Below are 23060 nucleotides of genomic sequence, written 5' to 3'. Positions count from 1 at the left end.
TCTGCTTTGTTTCCTTTGCCTGCTCATTTTGCCACTCAATGATTTGACTTTTGGGCTTTTTGACCCAGTAGGACTCTGCCACCAGACAGGGGAGTTTTCGTCCCAAATGCTGGGGTTTTCTCAGCTGCCGGAGGTATTAGATGGGTGCCCTCTCTGAGGTCTCCACACACTCTGGCAAGCTGGACACACACCCCAGGACCTCCACCCTAGACTGCAATCCAGATCCAAGCAGGTTAAAGCAAGAGCGATGACCCCTCAGACTGGTGCTTGGTCCCCCTACACTCTGCAGGCCAGGAGCTGAAGCCGCCACGAGGCACTGGTAGGCTGTGCTGGCGTCTCAGCAGTTTCTCGCCCCAGGGGTAAAAGCCACACACTCCCACTTACTGGGTCCCAAAGTCCAGACTGCACTGGCCTCTCACCTTGTCCTTCGCATCTATGTATTGATAAATCTGGAAACGGCCACAGCTGCTGCTGATCTGGAGTCCCTCTGGCTGTGGCTGGTCAGGCCCGCCCTGGGGCTAAAGCCTCGTGTGGTGCTGGGCTCGGCTCCCAGAGCGCTGCGCTGGCCGATTCCTGCCGGCCTGCCGGGCTGTCCTCAGCGGGAGGTTAGCTTCTCTGTGTCATTTTGTGGGTTCTGCAGCTCCAAAGTTTGTTTAGAGTCCCCTTTTTACATGGATTGGGGAGGGTGGAAGCCGGAGCCGCGGGAGAGTAGTGCTTCTACTCCGCCATCTTGGTTCCGCTCCCCCCCCCCCAAGACAACCTCTTAAAGACTTAAGAACTCTGGTTAATGTGTGACTCCAGAGGACCAATGGTGCATGCTACACACACTCTAACAAAGATTTCAGATGGATTTCAGATGCAGACTGAGATATTAAAAAAAAAATTATGGCCTATGTGGGGATGTCTTAATTATGCATATTTGTTATAAAGAGGTTTTTTAAAAAAAATGTTTTCAGTGGCAGGGGAGTGGGGAGAGGTGAGGGTGGGTGGAGTAGGTGGAAAGGAAAGGAAACAAACTCTTGCTATTTGAAAAAATACAGAAAAATTCTCCAAGCCCATGTTTAAGTTTAATGCTTCCAATAAAAAAGTCACAGACCAAAGACATTTTTTTTAAATTGGCAATTAAACACTAAGGCAGTTCTAGTCATTTATTCTGTCTTCTGAGACAATAAATTTGGCCTTATAGTGTAAGCTAAATTAGGAATGACCTGAGATTTCTATATAACTTTGATGTGATTATTGTTTCTATGTAAATTTGAATTCAGTTGAGTGATATCATTACCTTATGAAGTAATAGAATTTTACAGTTTTAGAAGCATTATTATGTATTTCACAGTGGGGGGCTTTGTTTACCATTTAGCACCCTTATGATGTGTGCTCATATTCATGATTTAGATCCCTAGAAGGCAGCTACCACCCTCAGGTTCTGGGATAACCTTTCTGACTGCAGTACTAAAACTATAGTTCTTAGGTAAGATGTTCTAGTCAATGTTTAACAACTGACTCAAAATAAATGTACACATGACACCCTTTTAAATTTAATTTGCAACATAAACATTTTCATCATCACAGTCTTTTTTTTTTATTAATATGTTTAATCAGTTTTTAGTTGTAAACTTTTAGTTTACAAGATTCAATTCCACAATTCCTTGAGTTTCAAATTCTGTCCTCCCCCCTCCCCACCATGGCGGCATACAGTCAAGTATAGAATCTGTAAATACTTTCACATTAGACATTAGTCAGGTTATAAAGACAGATTGTATCAGATGGAATGAAAAATGGTAAAGAGGAAATAAAACCAAACAAGAAAAAGGAAAAGATCAGGTAGTGTGCTTCAATCTGGATTCAAACTCAGTTCTTTCTAGTTCTTTCTCTGGATGTAGACATCTCTCTCCATCATGAGTCTTTTGGGATTGACTTATATCACTGCATTGCTGAGAAGAGTCCAGTCTATCACACATATGTTGTGTCTGTAATTGTGAACAAATTTCTCCTGGTTCTACTCTTCTCACTCAGCGTCAGTTTGTATAGTCCTCTCCAGGTAATATGAAGTCCATCTGCTCCTCATTTCTTATGGCACAATAGTATTCCATAACATGCATATACCACAACTTGTTCAGCCATTCCCCAATTGATGGGTACCCCCTTAATTTCCAATTTTTTGCTACCACAAAAAGAGCTGCTATAAATATTTTTGTACATATAGGTCTTTCTCCCACTTCTATGATCTCTTTGGGATATAACCCTAGAAGTGGTATTACTGGGTCAAAGGGAATGAAATTATTTATAGCCCTTTGGGCATAATTCCAGATTGCTCTCCAAAAAGGTTGTATCAGTTCACAACTCCACCAGCAATGCATTAGTGTTCCAATTTGCCCACATCCTCTCCAGCATTTGTCATTTTCCTGTTTTGTCATCTTAGCCAATCTGACTGGTGAGATGTGGTACCTCAGAGTTGTTTTGATTTGCATTTCTCTAATCAATAGTGATTTAGAGCATTTCTTCATGTGCTTATAGATATCTTTAATTTCTTTCTCTGAAAACTGCCTGTTCATATCCTTTGACCATCTATCAATTGGGGAATGACTTGTATTCTTACAGATTTGACTCAATTCTCTGTATATTTTAGAAATGAGTCCTTTATCAGAGACATAGGTTGTAAAAATTCTTTCCTAATTTCCCACCTCCCTCTTAATCTTGGTTACATTGGCTTTGTACAGTAGCTTTTCAATTTAATGCAATCAAAATTATCCATTTAGCATTTTATAATGATCTCTAATTCTTGTTTAGTCATAAAGTCTTTCCCTCTCCACAAATCTGACAGGTAAATTATTCCTTGTTTTCCAAGATTGCTTACAGTATCAACCTTTATATCTAGATCATGCACCCATTTAGACTTGATTTTGGTATATGGTGTTAGATAATGATCTATGCACAGTTTCTGCCATACTATATTCCAGTTTTCCCAGCAGTTTTTGTCAAATAGTGAGCTCTTACCCCAAAAACTGGGGTCTTTGGGTTTATCAAACAATAGATTACTATAGTAATTGACTTCTGAATCTTGTGTGCTTAATCTGTTCCACTGATCCACTACTCTATTCCTCAGCCAGTATCAAGTAGTTTTGATGACTGCTGTTTTATAACACAGATTGAAATCTGGTATAGCTAGGACACCTTCCCTAGCATTTCTTTTCATTAATTCCCTTGATGTTCTGAACCATTTGTTCTTCCAAATGAATTTTGTTACTATTTTTTCTAGCTCTATAAAGTAGTTTTTTGGTAAATTGATTGGTATGGCACTAAATATATAATTTAATTTAGGTAAAATTGTCATTTTTATTATATTAGCTCGACCCAGCCATGAGCAATTGATATTTTTTCCAATGAGTTAGATCTGACTTTATTTGAATGAAAAGTGTTTTGTAGTTGTGGTCATATAGGTCCTGGGTCATCACAGTCTTAAATCAATAAAACAATAAATCAAGCCCAGTTTGTAGTTTGCTGATTTTTGAGGTGTGAATACTCTGAAATTTTAACAATTTTCAATTGGCTCCAGCACACCTTGTTCATAAGCCTCTACTTAGATCCTTAGCTCAGTCAATAGACACAAGTAGCTCAAAGCCAAGGCTTTAACTAAAATGGAATTATAAGAAAAGTAAAACATTTCCTTCCAGAAACCTGGGGTGCAGTGTTCCTCAAACACATCAGTGCCTTTAGGAAGAGTAGGCACACATTTGGAGTATGATAGTAGTGAGATAACAATGGAGGGAACGTATGGGCCGAAACAACTCACATCTCAAGAGCTGAAAGGCCTCAATATCCTTTATTTCATCACGGAGCTCTTCAGCAGGTTCCCCCCGGGCACAGTGTCTCTGCTGGTAGGTTGCTTCTCTGGGTCCCATCATCTACCCCTTTTCATAGTTCAGTTCTTTACTGCTACAGCTAACTCCCTCTGAAGTACATATCCAGCTCTCTTTGCTATCAGAGGTCCCTCTCCTGAAAACTGTTTGAATACTGCCTTTCTGTTTCTGTGTCTGCCTGGAAAATGTTATTTCCCACTTGTCACCCTCTTAGGGCCTGAATTCTTTCTCAGCTGTTGGTTCCTGCCTTAATTGTGTCCAGGATTGTGACCAATTTTCATGCAATCAATACTAAACTTGCTTACTAATTTCACTAAACAGATAACAAGGTATTAACGAATTTGTACTCATGATCTGTGATTACATCCTATGGGGGAAATCAGTTGGTAAGGATCCAATTTCCCCTCTTACAATAAAAATATTAATATTTAAATAAGAAAAATTTTAGTTCTGTTGTTTAATAGCTATTGGACCTTAAGCAAATCATTTAATCTCTTTGGGCCTTTATCTTAAAATGAGGGTGTTGAACTAGTTTATCTCTAAGGTCCTACTTCAAGATCTTATGTTTCTGTATCTAAAGGAAAGCAAACTGCCTTTAAACAGAAGATATCAAATAATTCTGCTGTATCAATTAAATAAATTTCAATCAACATTCTTTAAATGCCTCCTAAGTACAAAGTCCTATGTTTCAGGGTTGGGGACATAGAGATAAATTATAGTACCTGCCCTCAAAGAGGAGATACATACACATGCAGATAAGTGTGATACATTGGAAAACTGTGATAGGGACAAGGAAAAATCTAAGCAAACCATTGTTGGAAAATCTGAGGAGGAGAAACGCTTTCAGTAGTGTCCAACTCCACTATTCTCCAGCACAAGACCATAAGCATCTCTTCACTTTCTCCAGGCCTCAAGGTGAATGTGGAAGATGCTGGCTTTTAATAATTAAGAAATTGGGTATAAATACAAGTGAGATACAAACCTAATTGAGACAGAGCTTTTAAAATGCAATTATAACTAAACAAATGGGAGCACATTTACTAAAAAACCATTATCAGTGTATGGAGTTTGTAGGAATTCATTTACTGAAACTGAGGGTTGAAGGTACCTGGAAATGCTGCTAATGAAATTCTTAAGTGACAGTATACAAGTTTCCTAATTGTGTAGTTTTATAAAAGGAAACCTAACTAAAAATACCAGGCCAGGATTTAGGAAAGAGAGAAACTCTATTTAGCCAAGTCCTTTTTTAACAAATAAAAACATTTTCTTTCTGATAAATATTTGCATGTTCCTAATGGGTAAACCCTTCCCTGCTATAATAAGTAGCATTACAATATTGCTTTAATAGAGTATATAATTTATTTTAATGAAAATTTTTATATAATGGCTGCTCAAAATAAAAAGTTTTCTTTTTTCTTCAGTACTAAGTACATAGTATTCACTCAATAAATATTTGTTGATTAATTTCAAAACAAGACAAAAGAGAGGCAGCATGATATATTTGAAAGAGTTGGAAAGTTGAAAGAATTGGACTGTCAGAAGAGAGCTACATTCAAATCCCATCTCTGATACCCGCTTCCTATGTGAACATGGATAAGTCATTGAACCTAAACCTCTCTGAGGCCTTAGTTTCCTCATCTGTAAAATAAAGATCATAATAGTACCTACTTCTCAGAGTAGTTATAAAGATCAAATGAGATAATGTACATAAGTGCTTAACAATTTTTAAAGTATTATCTAAATTCAGCTATTAGCATTACTATTTTTTTTAACCAGACTTGTAATTTCATTGGTATGAGAATCCCCTGCACCAGTGCTGGTTAGCAATTCACCCATGAATTATAGTCTTATAGAGTTTCCCTGGGCATTAAAACTTAAGTGTCTTGCTCATGGTTACTTAACCACTACGTGTCAGAAGCAGATCTTACAAGCCTTCTTGACTCCAAGGCTGACCCTCTGTATACCATACCATGCTGACTCTAAATGTTATTATGATTTAAATGAAATGAAATAAAAGGCATTGAATGTACCATCCCTAGAATAAAAATCAAATAAAACTGTACCAGGCAAAGAAAATATTTCCAGGCTTATGGTCCTATAAGATCCCACTCAGTTTGTCTATTCCCAACTATCAAAGTAGCATCACTATAGACTAGTCTACTAGATTATTTCTTAAACTCATTGTCCTCTGGCTCTTCAGGAGAACCCACAGAGGGAATGAATAGCCCATGCAGATCCAGGTGTATCTCTGTATCAACTGATGCCCGAGCTAATTCTGTAAATTGTTTTGCATCCAGTATGAGCAGAAAAGGTGGTTTCTTGGGATCAGTGGAGACAATCACAGACAATATAATACCTTTAAAAGGAAAAAGCGAACAAGTTTGAAAAATGGAGGGGCATTTTTTTTTTTATATTTCCAAGATGAAAAGAATCTTTATTGATGCTAAAAATCTAAGCCTGAGAAAAATAATATGGTTTGGGTAACCAAGACTTAAATCCAAAGAAGAAAATTTGTAGGCAAAACTTAGACTTTTCCTATTCTGATCTTCAAAATTCAAAGCAGAAGAACGGCCTTTAGCTTGGGCCATCTTGGCAGTTGCCTCTTTAATATGAGGCAGGGACATAACAATACTATCTAGTGTAACTTTGGAATACTTTGGGGAGTTCTGATTGTAATTGGCTTAGAATAGTTGCAAATGTGACTTTCCTTATGTGTCAAAACCCCTACTGCTGCTAGTATATGCTTCTTCATTGTCTGCCTATTAGGAGAAAAACCCAAAGTATCTAAGACATTCCACACAAATGATTAGAGAAGTAGGCCAATGGCTAGAGATCTATGCTTCAGGCCCAATGTCCAAGACAGAGCCCCCTGGAGGAGGCTTCCTAGCATCTGTTCTGGAAATATGTGTAACTGGATAGAAGGAAGTTTGTGATGTAGTTCTACTCTTGTAAATGAGGAGGTATTAGCACTGTATACTGGACTTGGAGTTAGGAAGACCCGGGTTCAAATCCTGCCTCTGACCCTTACTAGTACGTCATAGGAAAGTCCTCAATTACAGTGTGCCTCAATTTCCTCATTTGCTACACAGGGATTATAATATCTGTAGTGACTACTTCATAATATTGTTGTAAGGCACAAATGAGATTAAAATAATGTTAAAGTAACCTACAAATGTCAACTATTATTATTAATGCTGAAGTAAAGTTGAATCTGAGAAATAAGAATTAGCGGTGGTATGCTGTGTGGGTCTATGGACCAACCTGACGACTTAGAAAGATGAGCCATGGGAGCTGTTGTGACTCATAATTTGTTAAATACCCTTCTTAGTGAAATAGATTTCATTTTTTGAATCTTCATGTCACTTTTTTACATTTTCTCCTTGCCAGTGTCACGTGATGGAAAGAACAATGAATTTTTATTCAGAGGACCTGAATTTGAATCCTGTCTCTGCTACTTTTTAATTGTGATTTGGAGCAAATATGAGTGGTCCTCAGTTTTGTTTATTTTTGTGAAATGAGGAGGTTAGACTAGTTGATCTCCAGCTTGTTGGAAGGCCAGTGACTGGACTGTTCAGATAAATATATTGGCATGTTAGAGAAATAGCACAGAAGCCAAGAATCAAAGCCTGAGCTTTCAGTGATGAGACCCTAGGTTTCTTTCTGTACCCCCATGAAGGCTTTACAATGCTTTCCTCACTGTGTGTGGTAGCTAGTAGGAACATTCTTATCCCTGTTTTACATGGAACTGAGGCCCGGAGCAATGATCCCTAACATCACCCTACCACCACACACATACATCTATAAGGGACTTTATCCCTATGAAGGGTCATGGCCTTTTCAACCTAGATCCACTTAGGGTTACATAGGCAGGAAGTAAATGTCAAAACTAGGTCTCAAACTCAAGTTTCTGGACTCAAGTCCAGAAAACTTCCTATTACAGTCTAAGGGTTCTTAACTGGGGTCTGTGAACTTGTTCATCTATCTATCACTGCTTTTCAATATAATAGATCACCTTTGTGATTCTACACATTTCTTTTTGTTCATTTAGAAACTATTCTGAGGAGGGGTCCATAGGCCTCTCTAGACTGTCATTGGGGTTCATGACACGAAAAAAGTTAAGGACCCCTGCACTACACCATGCTCCCTTTTCATGGATTCCCTCCATCTGCCTGCATGCTGTGTGTACCCCTGGAGTATATATATGTATATATGTTCTTTCCTCCTCCCCTTCCCAACCCAGTAAAATGTAAGTTTCTTAGGGCCAGGGACAGTGTCCATTTTTAATCTTTGTATTTATTCCCAGCACCAAACATCTTACACATGAAAAGCTTAGAGACAGGGACAGAACCTGTGATTAAATTGGTGTAGGAAGCTCCTGGATGAGGATTCATCTTCTATCAATGCAGGTTGGCACCTTCTCTGCCATTTACAATCTTACTGAATTGCTTAGAGAGTCAGGGCTGAAGTGACTTGCCTGGGGTCTGTCATAACTAGTCTGTCAGAGATGGAACTTGAAACCCAGTTTTCCTGGTTTAGAGACCAGTTCTTTATCCACTAGGATGCACTGCCTCTTAGTAAGTCAATGTGGATTGAATTGAATAGGTTTGACAGGGAAACAATTACATTTTCTGACCCTGCCAAATTAGTTGCTTTGGAAGCTAATTCCATGGCTTACTATGAAAATAGAGCAGAGTATTCATAAGGCCAAAAGCTCTTACCATCATCTTCTTCTTGTGCATTAGGTGCAGGCACAAACACAGGCTCAGCAGGCCAACAATGCTCCTCCCCCCATTTTAATGATGACTTTGTCAGAATATCAAATTTTGTTATCTGTGTGTTTAAAAGAAAGACAAATAGTGACTAAATTTTTGTGATATTGTGTTTTCTATATGGCATGCAATCAAACTTTCAAACTAACACAATGAAACCTTGGTATGTGGAATAAACATTTATGGAACATTTGAGCATCTGTATAATGTTGACAGAAGAGCCACAGGTCTGCTTTCTATTACCTATGAGCTTTACAGTAGAAATCTATCTCATAAGGAAAATAAAATCCTAACGTCTGAAAAGGTTTTGCTTGCTTCTCCAAATAAAACTTAACATTAGCTTTCTCAGGTTCTATACTAATTTACAGTTATGTCCATAGAGAAGCAAGGCCAAGAAACCAATTAGATTAGCTCTACACCTGGCAGAAAGGAGCTGATACACAGTTCTCTATCATCATTGACAAGCTTGGACATTTTTGGCTTTGATAAGCCCCAATGTTCCTCCATCCAGTTATGGCTCAATGTTTATTTCAGCTAAAAGCCTTTGTAATAAGGTTGCTGTTCATTCATTTTTCATCTTCCCTTCTTCTATGACACCAAGAAAGAACCATTTTGCCCATTCTACCTCCATATTAACTCTAGAGGATTGATTGTTTTTCTCTCTATATATTTATAATTCCTTTGCATGAATTCAGAAGAGTATTCTCTCCTTCATTTAATGTCTTCTTCACCTTACCATATCTGTTTTTATTGTGATCTTCTCAAACTTCCCCCAAGTGTCATAGAAAGAGGTGTTGCTTTTTTTTTTTTTGAGTTGCTCCATGGTATTAAGAACCAGATAATTTTGCAGCTGAGGCAAGAATATAAAATTATGTCACCTAACCTAAAAGTATGGCATACTTGGGAGAGTAGATGCAAATTCCATATATTTTCTTCTCCTATCAATTTTATGCAGCCAAAGCAACTGCTTCTCTTGCCTCACCTTTGTTATGACTCTGCCAAGAACCTGTACCTTCTTGACTCAGAGTTGAAAGTAACTTCAGAGGTCATCTACTCTGTTCTATACCTGAATAAGAATCCGTTCATTGGGGGTGGCCAGGTAGCACAGCGAGTAAGAGCACCGGCTCCACTGTCGGGATGACTTGTAGATCGAATCCTGGCTCAGACACTTAGCACCCACCTAGAAACACTTGGCCTTGTAACCTTGAGCAAGTTACTTAACCCCAATTGCTTAGGGGTGGCCAGGTGGCTCAGCGAGTAAGTGCACCGGCTCCAGTGTCGGGAAGACCTAGGGTTCAAATTCAGGCTCAGATACTTAGCACCACACCCAGAAATAACTGGCCGTGTAACCTTGAGCAAGTTACTTAACACCCATTGCTTTAAAAAAAAAAAAAGAATCCACTCATTAACATACAGCTTTTTTCTTGACAACTTCATGTCCCAGCTCAAAGTGGCCTTGCTTCCTCATATATCTTCTCTCTTTCATCTTCCACATTTCATTGACTCCTTCCCCTCTGCTTTATAACATCCCTAGTTCTCTTCAACTTTGAAAAACTCATTATTTTTCTCTATTCTTTAGCATGCACAAATGATACTAAAGGAGAACATAATAGCTCTCTAAAAGTATTTGAAGGATTGTTTTGGAAGAGGGATTAAACTTGTTCTCCTTGGCCCCAGTGGTAGAATTAGAGACAATGGGTAGAGGCTTCAGAGATTCAGGCTTGATATTGATTGGGGGGGAGTGATGGAATAAAACCCTTCCTAACAATTAGAAGTATTCAAAAGAATGAGCTCATTCACAAGTTAATAGGATACCTTTCAGTGGAGATCTTCAGTTGGTTAAATAGTCACTTGAAGATTTTTAGATCACATGCAGGTTGGATTAGATGAGATTCCTTCCAACTTTAAGCTTTTTTCACTTTATGCTGACCACTCTAGATACTGAACTATTTTTTTTTTCTTTCCTTTCCTTGTTAAACTGTCTCCTGTGAGTGGTTTCTATGTACTGCCTTCATTTCTTCAAACAAGGAAACATTATTTTGTCTTTTTGGGTCTTCCCCATCTGATGTAGATCAAAAGTTTTCTGGGTCTTTGTGAGTTCTAGTAGCCAAAACATTCATCACCCATGTGGCCAACTGGGTGATGAGTTTCTTCACACAGTAGTAAGCTAGGGGTCTTCACTTGACAGACAATATTGTCCCTAACCAATCCATCACTCAAAACCTTTACAGAGCTTGTGCTTTACTGGCATAGCCTTCAAAAAGCCCAGAATCAATTCCACACTATGAGGAAGAATTAGAGTTAAGACCTTAGTAGATGATTCCTTATTGAAAACTCCCTGTAATATAGCTTCCTCCCCTAGCACTGAAACTACTGTCTTAAAGTTCACCAATAACCTTATACTTGTCAAATTGGAGAATCTTAGCATCTAGAATTAGAAGGATCCTTAGTAGCTATCTAGACTAAACAACAACCAAAAGAAATCACAGATACAACATAACAAACAATGGTTTTCCAGCCACTATTCAAAGACCTTCAGTGACAGGGAATCTGCCACCTTCCAAGGCAGCCTGTTTCAATTTATTGTGACATCAAGCCTGTATTTGCCTATTTGTAATTTGTATTCACTATTCTTGATTCTGCCCTGTGAAGCAAAGCAGAACAAAGTATTATCCCTTTCCCACAGCAGCCCTTCAAATACTATCATGTTCTCCCCTGAGTCTTTTTTTTCTCCAGGCTAAAATTAACCAGCTTCTTCCAATCAATCCTCATATGACATCAAGATTTGGGAGGGCTAGCTAACAGACTGGATGATAGAGTTTATTTCTTTTATTTCTTTCTGTATTTGTCTCCCTCTCCAATCTAACCCTTCCCCAATTAGTTTTTCCTCAAAGGACTCAAGGTCCTTCATCATCTTGGTTTCTCTTTTCTGGATACTCTGGATACAGCTTATAGATGGTGCCTACCTATATGTACAAAACTATTTATATGGCAAAGAATTGAAATTGAGTAGATCTTCATCAACTGAGGAATGGCTCAACAAGTTGTAGTCTATGATTGTGATGGAATACTATTGTGCGATAAGAAATGATGAACAGGATACTTTAGGAAAACCTGAAAGGAGTTATGTGAACTGATACAGTGAAATGAGCAGAACCAGGAGAACACTGTACATAGTGACAGCAATATTATACAATGATCAGCTGTGGATGATTTAGTTATCAAAGATCCAAGACAATTCTGAAGGACCTATGAGGTAGATGTTACCTACCTCAAGAGAAAGAACTGATGGAATTTGAACATAGATCAAAGCATACTGTTTGGGTTTTTTTTAAAGCTTTCTTTCTTTTTTTTTTTTTGTTGTCTGCATTTTCTTTCACAACATGACTTACATGGAAATATGTTTTGCATGACTGCACACATATGACCATTAAAAACTGCTTGCCTTTAGAGGGAGAGGGAGGGGAGGAAGAAGGGAGAGAATTTGGAATTCAAAATTATTTTTTTAATGAAGGCTAAAAATTATTTTTACATGTAATTGGAAAACATAAAATATTAAAAAAATTTTAAATAAAGTTATGGTGCCTAGAACTGAATACAATATTCTATCTACAGATAGAGTCTGACTAGAACAGAATATGAAAAGATTATCACTTCTTTATTTCTGGAAGCTATACCTACCTTTTATGGTTGCCACATCATACTGCTGATTGATCCAACTGAGCTTATGGCCCACTCAAACCTGAAGATCTTCTTCACATAAGTTGTTATTCTTCCTCAGTCCTATACTTGTTAGGTTATTTTTTTTAGTCCAGTGGATATTTTATGATTATCTTAATTGAAATTCCTTTTAGATTCACCCCAATACTTTAGCTCATCAAGATCCTTTTGAATCCCAACTCTATCATCCAATCTGTTAGCTAGCCCTTCCAGCCTTGTGTCACCTGTAAATTTGAGAGCAGACAATCTCTGCTTTTAGCCAAATATTGATAAAAAATCTTAAATAGAATGGGGCCAAGCACAGATCCCATAGGGCACTCTCCCAGAAACCTTTTAAGTTGACACTGGATCATTAAATGACTGCTCTTAGTGTTAGGCCATTCAATCAGTTACGAATCCACGCAATTGTTTTATCATCCTGTCCAGATCTCTCCATCTTTTGCAGGATAGAGTTTTGGGCCTGCAGTTTGGAAAACCTCAGTTCAAATACTGACTCAAATCCTTAATGCCTGTATGACCCTAGCCAAATCACTTAACTTCTTTCAGGCTCAGTTTCTTCATCTATAATTTAGGAATAATATTATCCATATCATAAGATTGATGTGAGAACCAAGTGCATATGTAAAGCACTTTGTAAACTGTATACCACTCTATAAATGCTAGCTATCATTATTACTATTACAAATGCTTTGTAAATTATATCTATATTATGTCCCTATTCTATTAGTTAAGCAATTTTCTCAAAAAAAAAAAGAAATAAGGAAGTCCAATGACTTTTTCTCAGGCCTCATATTCCTTGAAATTTCTGCCACATTTGATGCTTCCTCTTTCTTGCAACTCTTTCTTAATATGTGACACTAAAGTATTCTTGGGGGCAGCTAGGTGGCTCAGTGGATAGAGTTCTGGGCCTGGAGTCAGGAAGATCAGAGTTCAAATCTGTCCTCAGACACCTACAAGCTGTGTGACCCTGGGGAAGTCACTTGACTCTGCCTCAATTTCCTCACCTGTCAAATGAGCTAGAAAAGGATATGTTAAACGATTCCAGTATCTTTGCTAAGAAAACCCCAAATAGGGTAACAGAGAGTCAGACATAACATTGAAATGACTGAACAATAACAGAAACACAGTATACGATTTCTCCTCTTGCCTTTCTGATTACTCTTCTATCTCCTTCACTAGTTTTTCTTCTTCTTTATTATCCTTTCAATATGGGCATTTCTGAAGGCTTGGTATTGACCTGCTTCTCTTCCTTTTCAACACTACCTCCCATTGAGAATTCTACCATTTTCATGATTTTAGCTATTGCCTATATGCTAATGACTTGGAAATGATCTCTCTTCTAAATTTTAGTCAAGTACTCTACGAGATATTTGGATATCCTGTTACCTCAAATTCAGAGCATTCAAAACATCACCAGCCTTTCTCCTTTGAATTGGCACCTCTTCCCAGCTTGCCTATTTTTGTTACTGACACCAGATGTTTTCCATTCATTTGGGTGTGTCCAAATTAAAAGCAAATTGATTCATCATCACAGAAACCAGTGTGTGATATTTTAATGACCTTTAAATATGTTACCTTTGTTGGAATTGGATTCCACTGCACTTCTGCTGCATAAATGTATCTGTATTTTTTCCCATTATGAGCATAATTAATTCGGGGCAGCTCAATCCCTAAAAGAAAAGTGATTCATCAAATGAAGAATTAAAATAGATAATCAAGGAGACATCAAAAGGAAGAGGATCATTCACATCTTCATTGGCAAATTCTCCAGCCTTGTCTCTGTTAATAATAATAGCTCACATGTATGTGGGTCTTAATGGTTTTAAAAAGGTGCTTTATGCATTTTATAATCAAAAGAAGCAACAGGACATTAAGTGGAAAGGCACTGGCATTGGAGTCCAAAGAGCCATTCTGATTTCTGACTCTGCTCTTTATTATGAACTGTAACCTTGGGCAGGTGACTTCTTTCTGGGATTCAATTTTCTCATCAATAAAATTTTGGAGTTGAGTTAGAGAGCTCTAATGTGTGTCCAGCTCTGCAAATCTATGTTAATTTGAGCTTTACAACATTCCTGTGAAGTAGATAGAGATTATTATCCCCATTGAAGATGAAAATGAAGGTCAGAGTGATGGAATTGAATTTCCAAAGGCCAGTGGCAGAGCTAAGACTCAAGACAAGATCCTCTGATTCCAATCCTAGCCTTTTTTCCCACTCTCTTTTTTTTTTTTTTAAGCAATCAGGGTTAAGTAACTTGCTCAAGGTTACCTAGCTTTTTTCCATAGCACATCCTGTAAAGCTGATTTATAACTGACCAGGATAAACTCCAGGGAAATGTAATTCATTTAAATATGATACCCAAAGGTAAACAAAACCCTCTCTGTTAATTAATTTGACTACTGAAGACCATTTAATAAATTAGGAAATATATATATATCTTTTAAGTGTATAAAAAATTACATAAGATAAATCCAACAGTTTAATGACTATGAAATCACAACTGTCTTCTTTTAGCTCTTTAGAAAAAAAGGAAGTTCAGATCCTTGTGATTACACACATACATACATATTTTATGTAATTGTGTTTAAATATATACATTAACAAAATCAGCATTAGGTATTAGAATTAAATTGACAATTTTAGGAAATATTTTTAATAAAATGTGGGGAAATACAAATGAAGGCAAGTTGTCAGAGAAAATCAGAAAATCCTTCAGAAGAAACTTTAAAGGGTGAATAATCTTTCCACTTATGTTTCAAAAGAGGAACTTAAGGGTGCACGAGACTATTGGGTGTAGCAGGAAAGGTTTCAGTGGGAGTGGGATATTGATCTGGGGAGGAGTTGCCTTGCCCCATAAATTAGTAATTAAGAACTCTTTCATATACCTAGCTAGCTAGATACCAAGGTGAGAAGCAACTAGGAAAAATTTCTCAAAGCCCTGGGGTGAGGAGATAGTATCTTGGCTCTGATAGAGAGTATTTAGACTGAGATGACCTTCATGAAGCAAACCAGGAAAGATGACATGCTGTTAGGCTACTCTCCTGGCTAGGTTGCTACCTTTTTATAAGCACTGGCCATGGCACAAGTCAGAAATAATTTCCTGGTTTAGAGTGTAATCAGATTTCAAAAGCAGAGCCCATGTTCCATATGCCCTCAAGAAAAGAAGTAAGACTGAGAAAAGGGACCCATCAAACAGGAGATTAATGGGACAGAAGGACTGGGACTCAGGGAGATGAAATGCCAGGGGACAAGGACTTGAGTGGACAAGAACGCAAGGAGAAGGATAGGACATTAATTATGAAATAGGCCTGAGACCACAAAATCAGCTCATTTTTTCTAAGGAATACCATAGCCAGGTTTGACAGAAACTGTCCCAGGTATTGCTATACTTTAGCAGAATAGGGTTTGTTTTTATTGGCAAATTCAAATGTTTTACCAAGTATGAGGCCATTAATGACAGCATCTTATTTTCAGTGACTTCCTGTCTTCCTGGGGAGTGGCCCTGCACCTGCCCACAGATCTGGGTGTTTGGTGCTCCCTAGTACAGAAACTGATAGTGGTTTCTTTAATCATGCAACTTAAGACTTAGGAACTCCAGGCCTCAAATACAATTTCACATTATTTCTAGTCTACATTCCAACCAAATTAGGCTAGCAGCTGTTCAGTGCATGCCATCTCTTGCCTCTGTGTATTTGTACAGGCAGAATCCACCACCCCTGGTATGCACTCCCTTCTTCATTAGGAGAGGCAGTGGGGCATAGCACTAGTCTTGGAGTCAGAATGACCTGGGTTCCAATCCTGTCTCAAATACTGGGCAATTAACTCTCAACCTCAGTTTCCTTATCTGTAAAATGGAGATAATAATGGCAGTATATCATAGGGTTGCTGTGAAGACCAAATAAGATAATGTTTGTAAAACACTCCATAAGTACTTAAAGTATTATATAAATATGAGCTCCTATTATTATTATTTCAACCTTTTGGAATCCTTATCTTAGCCTTAGCTAAGGGGCTACCTTCTTTATTTAATATGCCCTGATCTCTTCAGCTTGAAGTATATTGATCTTCCTATAATTTCCCCAGATATTTGTCTGATCTCTCCTTTGCCACCATCACACCCTACCTTATACAATATTTCTCTGTGCACAGCAATATGTAATTAATGAGGATAGGGATTGTTCATTTTTGTCTTTGTGTCCTCTGGTGCCTAGCACCAGACTTTCCATGTAGCAAGGGCTTCATAAATGTCCAACTGAATTGAAGATCATGTCAGCAGCTAATTCAGACCCAGCTCATTCCTAGGAGCTGAACTGAAGCTTCCTTTTGCAAGGAACCATCTGACACCTGGGAAAATAAACCTCTATGATTATTAGTTTGTTGGGGTTTTTTTGTTGTTGAGGTGTTTAAGGACTGGTTCAAATTGATATCCTAATCTACCGACTTAGGTTCCCTTCAAACTTTATTCAGATAAACTCTTCATTAGCTACATGGTTTTCATCATCTACATCATTTAATTATATTCAGCCTTCTTCCACAGAATAGTTCTGGGACATTATTAATTAATAAAGAATATAAAATATATTCTTAAGAAGCATAAATTAATCTTAATATTTGTCTAAGCAAAGAATAATTATGAAGGGAAACTAATTTCCCAAACTCATCATATATTCCATAGTCAAATAAACAAGAAATGATTTTTTAGTCATTTGTTCAGGCCATTGCTACCTTTTATTAGCACAGATAATTGAGGGTTAATTACTTCATTATCTCTTTTCTCCCCTGTATGCACAGGAAGTAGCATGGAGAGGAGATGAACCAATTCACGTCCTTCTCTTTTTCTCTGTCAATTTCTACCCCTCTTTACAAGGCTATACTTTATTTTACAAGAGTATAGAATCCATCCTCACATCAGTTTTTCATATAAAGCATATAGTAAATGTAGAATTGCTAAATAAGAAAGGGTAAATCTGATTTTCTGAGGTGATGGGAAAATCCAACTTTGCCTTACCAGAACTGTTCAATACCAGAGTAACAATAACAACAACTTCCATTTCTATATTGTTTAAAAGTTTACAAAATATTGCTCATAACAATTCCTTGATGTGGATAGGCAAGTATTATTATCCTTATTTTATAAATAGTTTGAGAGAAATAGAAACAACATATTTAAGAAACCCTGGCTAGTAAGGTGGGTGTCTGAAGCAGGATATGAGCCCCAGTGTCCCAATTGGAAGTTTTGTTTTCATTCTTTTGTAGTTAACCTATGGGAGTTTTTCCTTTTTGTCTTTATCTGGGAGAGGCAGTGTGGTACAGTGACAAGGGCATCTGATTTGGAGTCCAAGGATTTGTGTTCAAATTCTGGCTCTGCCCCTTATTTCTTCCATAGCCTTAGGCAGGTCACTTCCCCTCTCTGGGCCTCAGTTTCCTCATCTCTAAAATGAAGGTTTGGGCTAGATAAACTCTAAATGTTGTGAAACACATTTCAAACCATATATGCCTTCAAGGTAGTATGGCCCAGCTGGGTGATGACACTGCACTGAAAAAGGATGTAGGTTAGAAGTAAGGATGTTTCATGAAACTTTATAAAAATCTGTCCCACTCATTAAATATGAATGAAGAAAATCCATTTACCTTCACATAGCTCTTCTGATTGGCAGTAGACTTGGTCATCTTTTTCCTTCAGTGCAGTTGCAATTGTCGATTCAAGTTTGACTAAATTTTCACCCATTTTTGCATCCTAAAAGAGTTTAATATTTCAAGCCATCTTTTTCTATTAGAATGTTTCTTTTAGATGAAATTTACATGCATAAGAATCAGTTTTCCTTTAAAAAAAATCACGTGATCCAGCTAAAGTCTAGTAGTTGTTACATTTAGAATGATAGAAATGCATTGCTAGATCATCGAATCCAGCTTTCATTTTACATATGAGAACACTGATGTTCAGAGAAAACAAAAACTCTCCTTAACTGGTTAACTGACTCCTACTCTTTCCATTGTACCAGGTAACCTACCCGTTTATGTTGCAATACGAATAATAAAAATAATATTGAAAACTCTACTTCATACATGCTCTGTGCTTATAAAACACCTTTCTCATGGCAATCCTGGGAAGCATCTATAGCAAGTGTTATCATCCCCATTTTACAAATGAGAAAAGGAAGATTCACAGAAGTTAAGTAATTTGCCCATGGTCATACAACTGGTAGATCCTAAGTTCAAACTGAGTTTCCTTGATTCTTTCATTAGTCAATAAGTATTTATTAAATGCCTATTATAGGCCAAGCACTGATCTAATGCTGAGAATACAAAGATATTCCTAAATATGGTCCCTGTCCCCAGGGAGCTCATATTCTAAAGGGGAAGATGACAAAGAAACCACTATGTACATATAAGATCTATACAATGTAAATGGGAAGTCATCTTATAGGGAAGGTACTAGCCCTCAAGGAACTTATACTTCATAAGGGAACATTCAGCAAGACCTGCCTCTCCCTCAAGAGTCATTTGTATCTCCTTTGTATGTTGCATATACTGATATACATACAAGTTTCCCCCATTAGAATGTAAATTCCTTGAAAATAGGGACTTTTTCAATGTTTCTTTGCATCCTCAATTCTTAGCACAGAGGCTGACACATAATGTCTTAATAAATGCTTATTGATGGATCCACTATGTTTATGTCCCTCATTCTTGGTATACTTTAAAGCTAATTTCTAAATTTAAATTAGCCTTGTTCTGACTATGATTCCCATGCTCAAGAAGCTTCAGTGGCTCCCCATTGATTTTAGGTTAAAATACAAATTCCTCTGTTAGGCATTAAAACCCTTCAACAATCTGGCTCTAACTTTGCTTTCCAGGCTTACACATCTCTTCCCTTCATGTACTATATTATGTTCCACCCAAACATGCTGTTTCCTGTACATGACATCCTATCTCCTGCCTTCCTGTCTTTGCAGGCTGTCCCTGTGCCTTGAATGCTCTCTTCACCTCTGCCTCCTGGAATCCTTACCTTCTTTGGGAGATCTTTCTTGATTTCCCCCAGCTGTTAGGACCACCCTCAACATCACTATGTGTGTGTATACACACATACACACACATATGCACACACACACATTCACATTTTTATATGTACTTGTATCTGCAAACTTGTTGAATTTCCCTTGTGAAATGTAAGCTCCTTGAGGGCAGGGACTGTCTTGTTTTTGTATTTGTATTCCCTAGCAAAATGTCTGGTACCTAGTAGGAACTTAATAAATACTTGTTAATTGATTTATCTGGTATAAGCTGTACAATACTGCACACAAGAATTACTATTGATCCTAGAGGTTCCTGTGTCATGTCCATTGAAGAGTCTGAGAAAATACCAACTATAAATCTCATGATAATCTACCCTTCCTTACCCCAATCCCTCCACTCATTATCATCTTGAAAAATTCCTTGCTCTCCCCTAAAATCTCTCAGATTCTGGTAGAAACAAGAAATGACTTCCCAGAGATCTATAAATTAGATCATTATGTGTGAGCCCTTTATTTATTGCTCAATTCATTTCAATAAAAATTTGTGACTAGGTATCCCCTGGGTGCTTCAAAGTAAGCTCAGTGTATTATAGTCACAGACCTCCAGTTGCATTTCCCAAGCTTGATTTTCAAGGTGTAGGCCTACATAGTCATATTGGAACCACAGCTTAAAACCAGTCAGGCAACTTATGGGACAAAATGGGACTTTTCTATATAAGCAACAATAAAAATAACTTGGGCTCTTTCTGATGGTAATAGGTGGTAAGTGGCTTGGTCAAGCCCTAATAAACACAAAAAAGTCTCTTGCATTTTTCTTAGGATAGCAGTGGAAGGATAAAGGTTCCAGATCTTTATGCTGAACTCATATGAAAAAGTGGATGTGATTTCCTTAATATTTTAAACAGGACTACTTGAAAGTGTCTATGTTTTTACATTTGAAAAAAGTCACCAAATATGCTGAGTTCATTTTCTTGTATTTGAGTTCAAGTGGGCCCCTTCTTGTAATTCTGCCTTGAAGGGGATGGGAGGATCCCCCAGGCAGCTGCCAGGATTTTGGCCTAGTTATAACCCCACTTCACAATGAGCCCTTCAGTAGGAGTGTAGACAAGCCAGTTCTGTGGAGTGTCTGTACATGTCTGCCCTGCCCTGCCTCTCCCCTGCTCAGCCTCAGCTTGGCTCTACCCTGCCCTGGACACCTCCACACATCCACATGTAAACATGTTCAAGGGTGTCAAGGGTATCCGTCCTTCTACACCTTTATTCTGACCTCAGTTGGTCTGTACATTCAGGGGATCCAGGACAATGAGTAATTGTGTGTGTGTGTGTGTGTGTGTGTGTGTATGTGTGTTGCCCAATTTTTCTAAGAAATATTCCACTGTGAAAATGTTTCTTTGGCAAAAGCATAGCTAATTATTATTTTCAGAGATCCAGTCCCCAAATGGGCAAGTTCCCCTTCCTTTCTCTGATCTTCATCTCAGTTTCCTGATCTATAAAAAATGAGAGGGTTAGACTTGACAGCTTGCCCAATTCTTTCATTCTTAAATCCTATGACCGTATAAAATATTTTTGAGAGAGGACGATAGATATGTCTATCATCATTCAACCAAGATGCCTTTAGATAGAATTGAGTCATGCAAACTTTGTTTGGCAAAGTAAGGCCAAGTACATGACTTATGCATTCTATTTTAAGTTGCAGACTGAGCTATTCTTTGACAGGAAAAAAAAAGTTTGAGAAGACACTTTTATCAGAAGACAAACATCATTCCAAAATGATCAAGGCAACTCTCTTTTCAGAATTTTTTCCTCTTTGAACTAGAAATAACATTTTCTGTTTCATTAACCATCAAAGACAAAGAATTTATACTCTGTTATCAAGCCTCTCAGTACTTAGCTAGATTGGTCCTTGGTTAATAATTTAGCTCTGGCTTCATATTTGAAACTTTTCTAACTTAGAAGGACCTGTCAAGTCTTTTCCTCAGGTGGCATAGCCTTCAAGAACCCAAGCTCACCTCCACACTACAATGAGGCATAGAAAGAGGACTTTTGTGGAGATAGGAATTTACTTACTTTTAAAAATCCATTTCACTAGGTTTTTTGTTTTTTAATCACACACCTTGTCTACCTGAAGAGGAATGACAAATCTCTTGAGGGATGGTATGGAAGCAAGTTTAGAGTTCTGCTCAAAGTCCTGATTCAAGTTTGCCAAGTAGAAGAGCTGATAAAGACTATGGTCCTTGTAGGAAATGACATCAAACACGATATGGCCATTTTCTTCATAGGCATTTACATGATGGAAGACAACCATGGGATCAGCATAAAACTTGGTCAACAAGGTCCGTTTTGTCCTTCGGTCAATGATGTGAATGTAAGTCTGAAAGAAGATGGACATAAAACATTCATCAGCAAAAGACATGGGTTTTTTGGTGATCCCATGAATCTAGGTGGCAAGTGATATCTGTTAAATTTCCATGTTGCACCACCCCCAAACTTCCCTTTGAAGATGATTTTAGAGTAGTGTTTGCTTTCATGCTGGACATGATGACTCCATACCTATAAGAAGACACTGAGCAGAATTTCCACTTCATTATAGCACTCTTGCCTTGCCCCCACCTTCAGGTCACTGGAGTCACTCCACACATTTCTTGTCTCTCTCATCTCTGCATCTCAATCCCACACTTGACATTTCCTACTTATCAAGTGATATATCAGGGGAAGGAATTCTAATACTTTGAAAAGTCTACTTTTGGAATTTCCTCATAGGTCATTTGAACATGCTTGCACATGGGTGTTGTCTCATATATTTGTTTATTCTTCATGTTTTTACTTTTCACTAGCCTCCTTGCCTGACTATCCTGGATTAACCAAAAAGCTTGAGGTGGGAGAAGTGGTAGTTTTGTTTTCTCACAGGCTAGTTCTAGACTGTCCTTCCATCCCCACCTCCTCTTCCCTTTCCCCTTTTCCTCCCTACTTTGTTGTTTTTCTCTTCCCTTTTCTTTCTCTATCCTCAGAACCAAGCAATGCGCAAAGGAGTATGTATATATATGGTTGGGGGGAGGGTTAAGCTGGGGAGAGTGTGGTCAGATTTGTCAGTAGCTATGACAGGAAACAGTTTTAGTTCCTTTTATGTTCCATGTCATGACCTCATGATCTGGGTTTACCCAAGTAATTTGAGAAACATTTTTTCTTCCCTTATATAGTCAGCCTTTAGGCCCCCTCTGATGCTCTCTGTTTGATATGGATGCTTAAGCTGAGTAACTTCTGCCCATTTCTATAGCAATTTGATTCATTTATTAAGTGATGTTTATTGAAATGAATTGAATTGCAAGGTGCTGCAGAAAGATGAAAATGGCATGATCTCTGCCCTCAGGGAACTTATGTTCAACTGTATGCAGGAAGACAGAAGTCAAGGAAGACAGGGTCCACATTCTAACTTCCCATTCCCTACTGAAAGTAGGTGGATGGGGAAGTGCCTCAGCCCTTCAGGGACTCTACTTGGTAAACACCTGCTGTGGACACATTCATATTTTATTTGGCTTCCTTCCCTTCTCAGCTTTAGTCACATCCTGCCTTCTACTTAGTCTGCCAGACCAAAGGCCTGGGTTGAAGGGGCCAGTGGGTAGACTAGAATGTGTTGGGAAAGCTGAAGTGGCAAAGGGGACAGAAGGAAGGAAGGAAGAAAGCACATTTACCAAATGCC

At 38.0% G+C, this 23060-nt stretch overlaps 1 protein-coding gene across 1 annotated transcript in view; it reads right to left on the bottom strand.

Annotated features, from left to right (window-relative positions):
- Positions 1–5205: 5205 nt before the first annotated feature.
- Positions 5206–23060, bottom strand: part of BCO1 (beta-carotene oxygenase 1) — a 42279-nt gene continuing 24424 nt past the window's right edge. The window contains exons 7-11 of the mRNA XM_069072242.1: positions 21477–21734; positions 17979–18084; positions 13925–14019; positions 8579–8690; positions 5206–6216 (exon numbers count right to left, since the gene is read on the bottom strand). Of these exons, the coding sequence (XP_068928343.1) occupies positions 6026–6216; positions 8579–8690; positions 13925–14019; positions 17979–18084; positions 21477–21734 (762 nt within the window). The 3' untranslated portion in view covers positions 5206–6025. The remainder of the gene's footprint in view (positions 6217–8578; positions 8691–13924; positions 14020–17978; positions 18085–21476; positions 21735–23060) is intronic.

The sequence above is a fragment of the Petaurus breviceps genome, unplaced genomic scaffold (assembly GCF_028583685.1).
Source record: "Petaurus breviceps papuanus isolate PSGF00001 unplaced genomic scaffold, PetGlider_PUasm1.0 90845, whole genome shotgun sequence".
Taxonomy (NCBI): domain Eukaryota; kingdom Metazoa; phylum Chordata; class Mammalia; order Diprotodontia; family Petauridae; genus Petaurus; species Petaurus breviceps.
The sequence above is the reverse complement of the archived record's forward strand: the minus strand, read 5'-3'. Positions and strand labels throughout refer to the sequence as shown.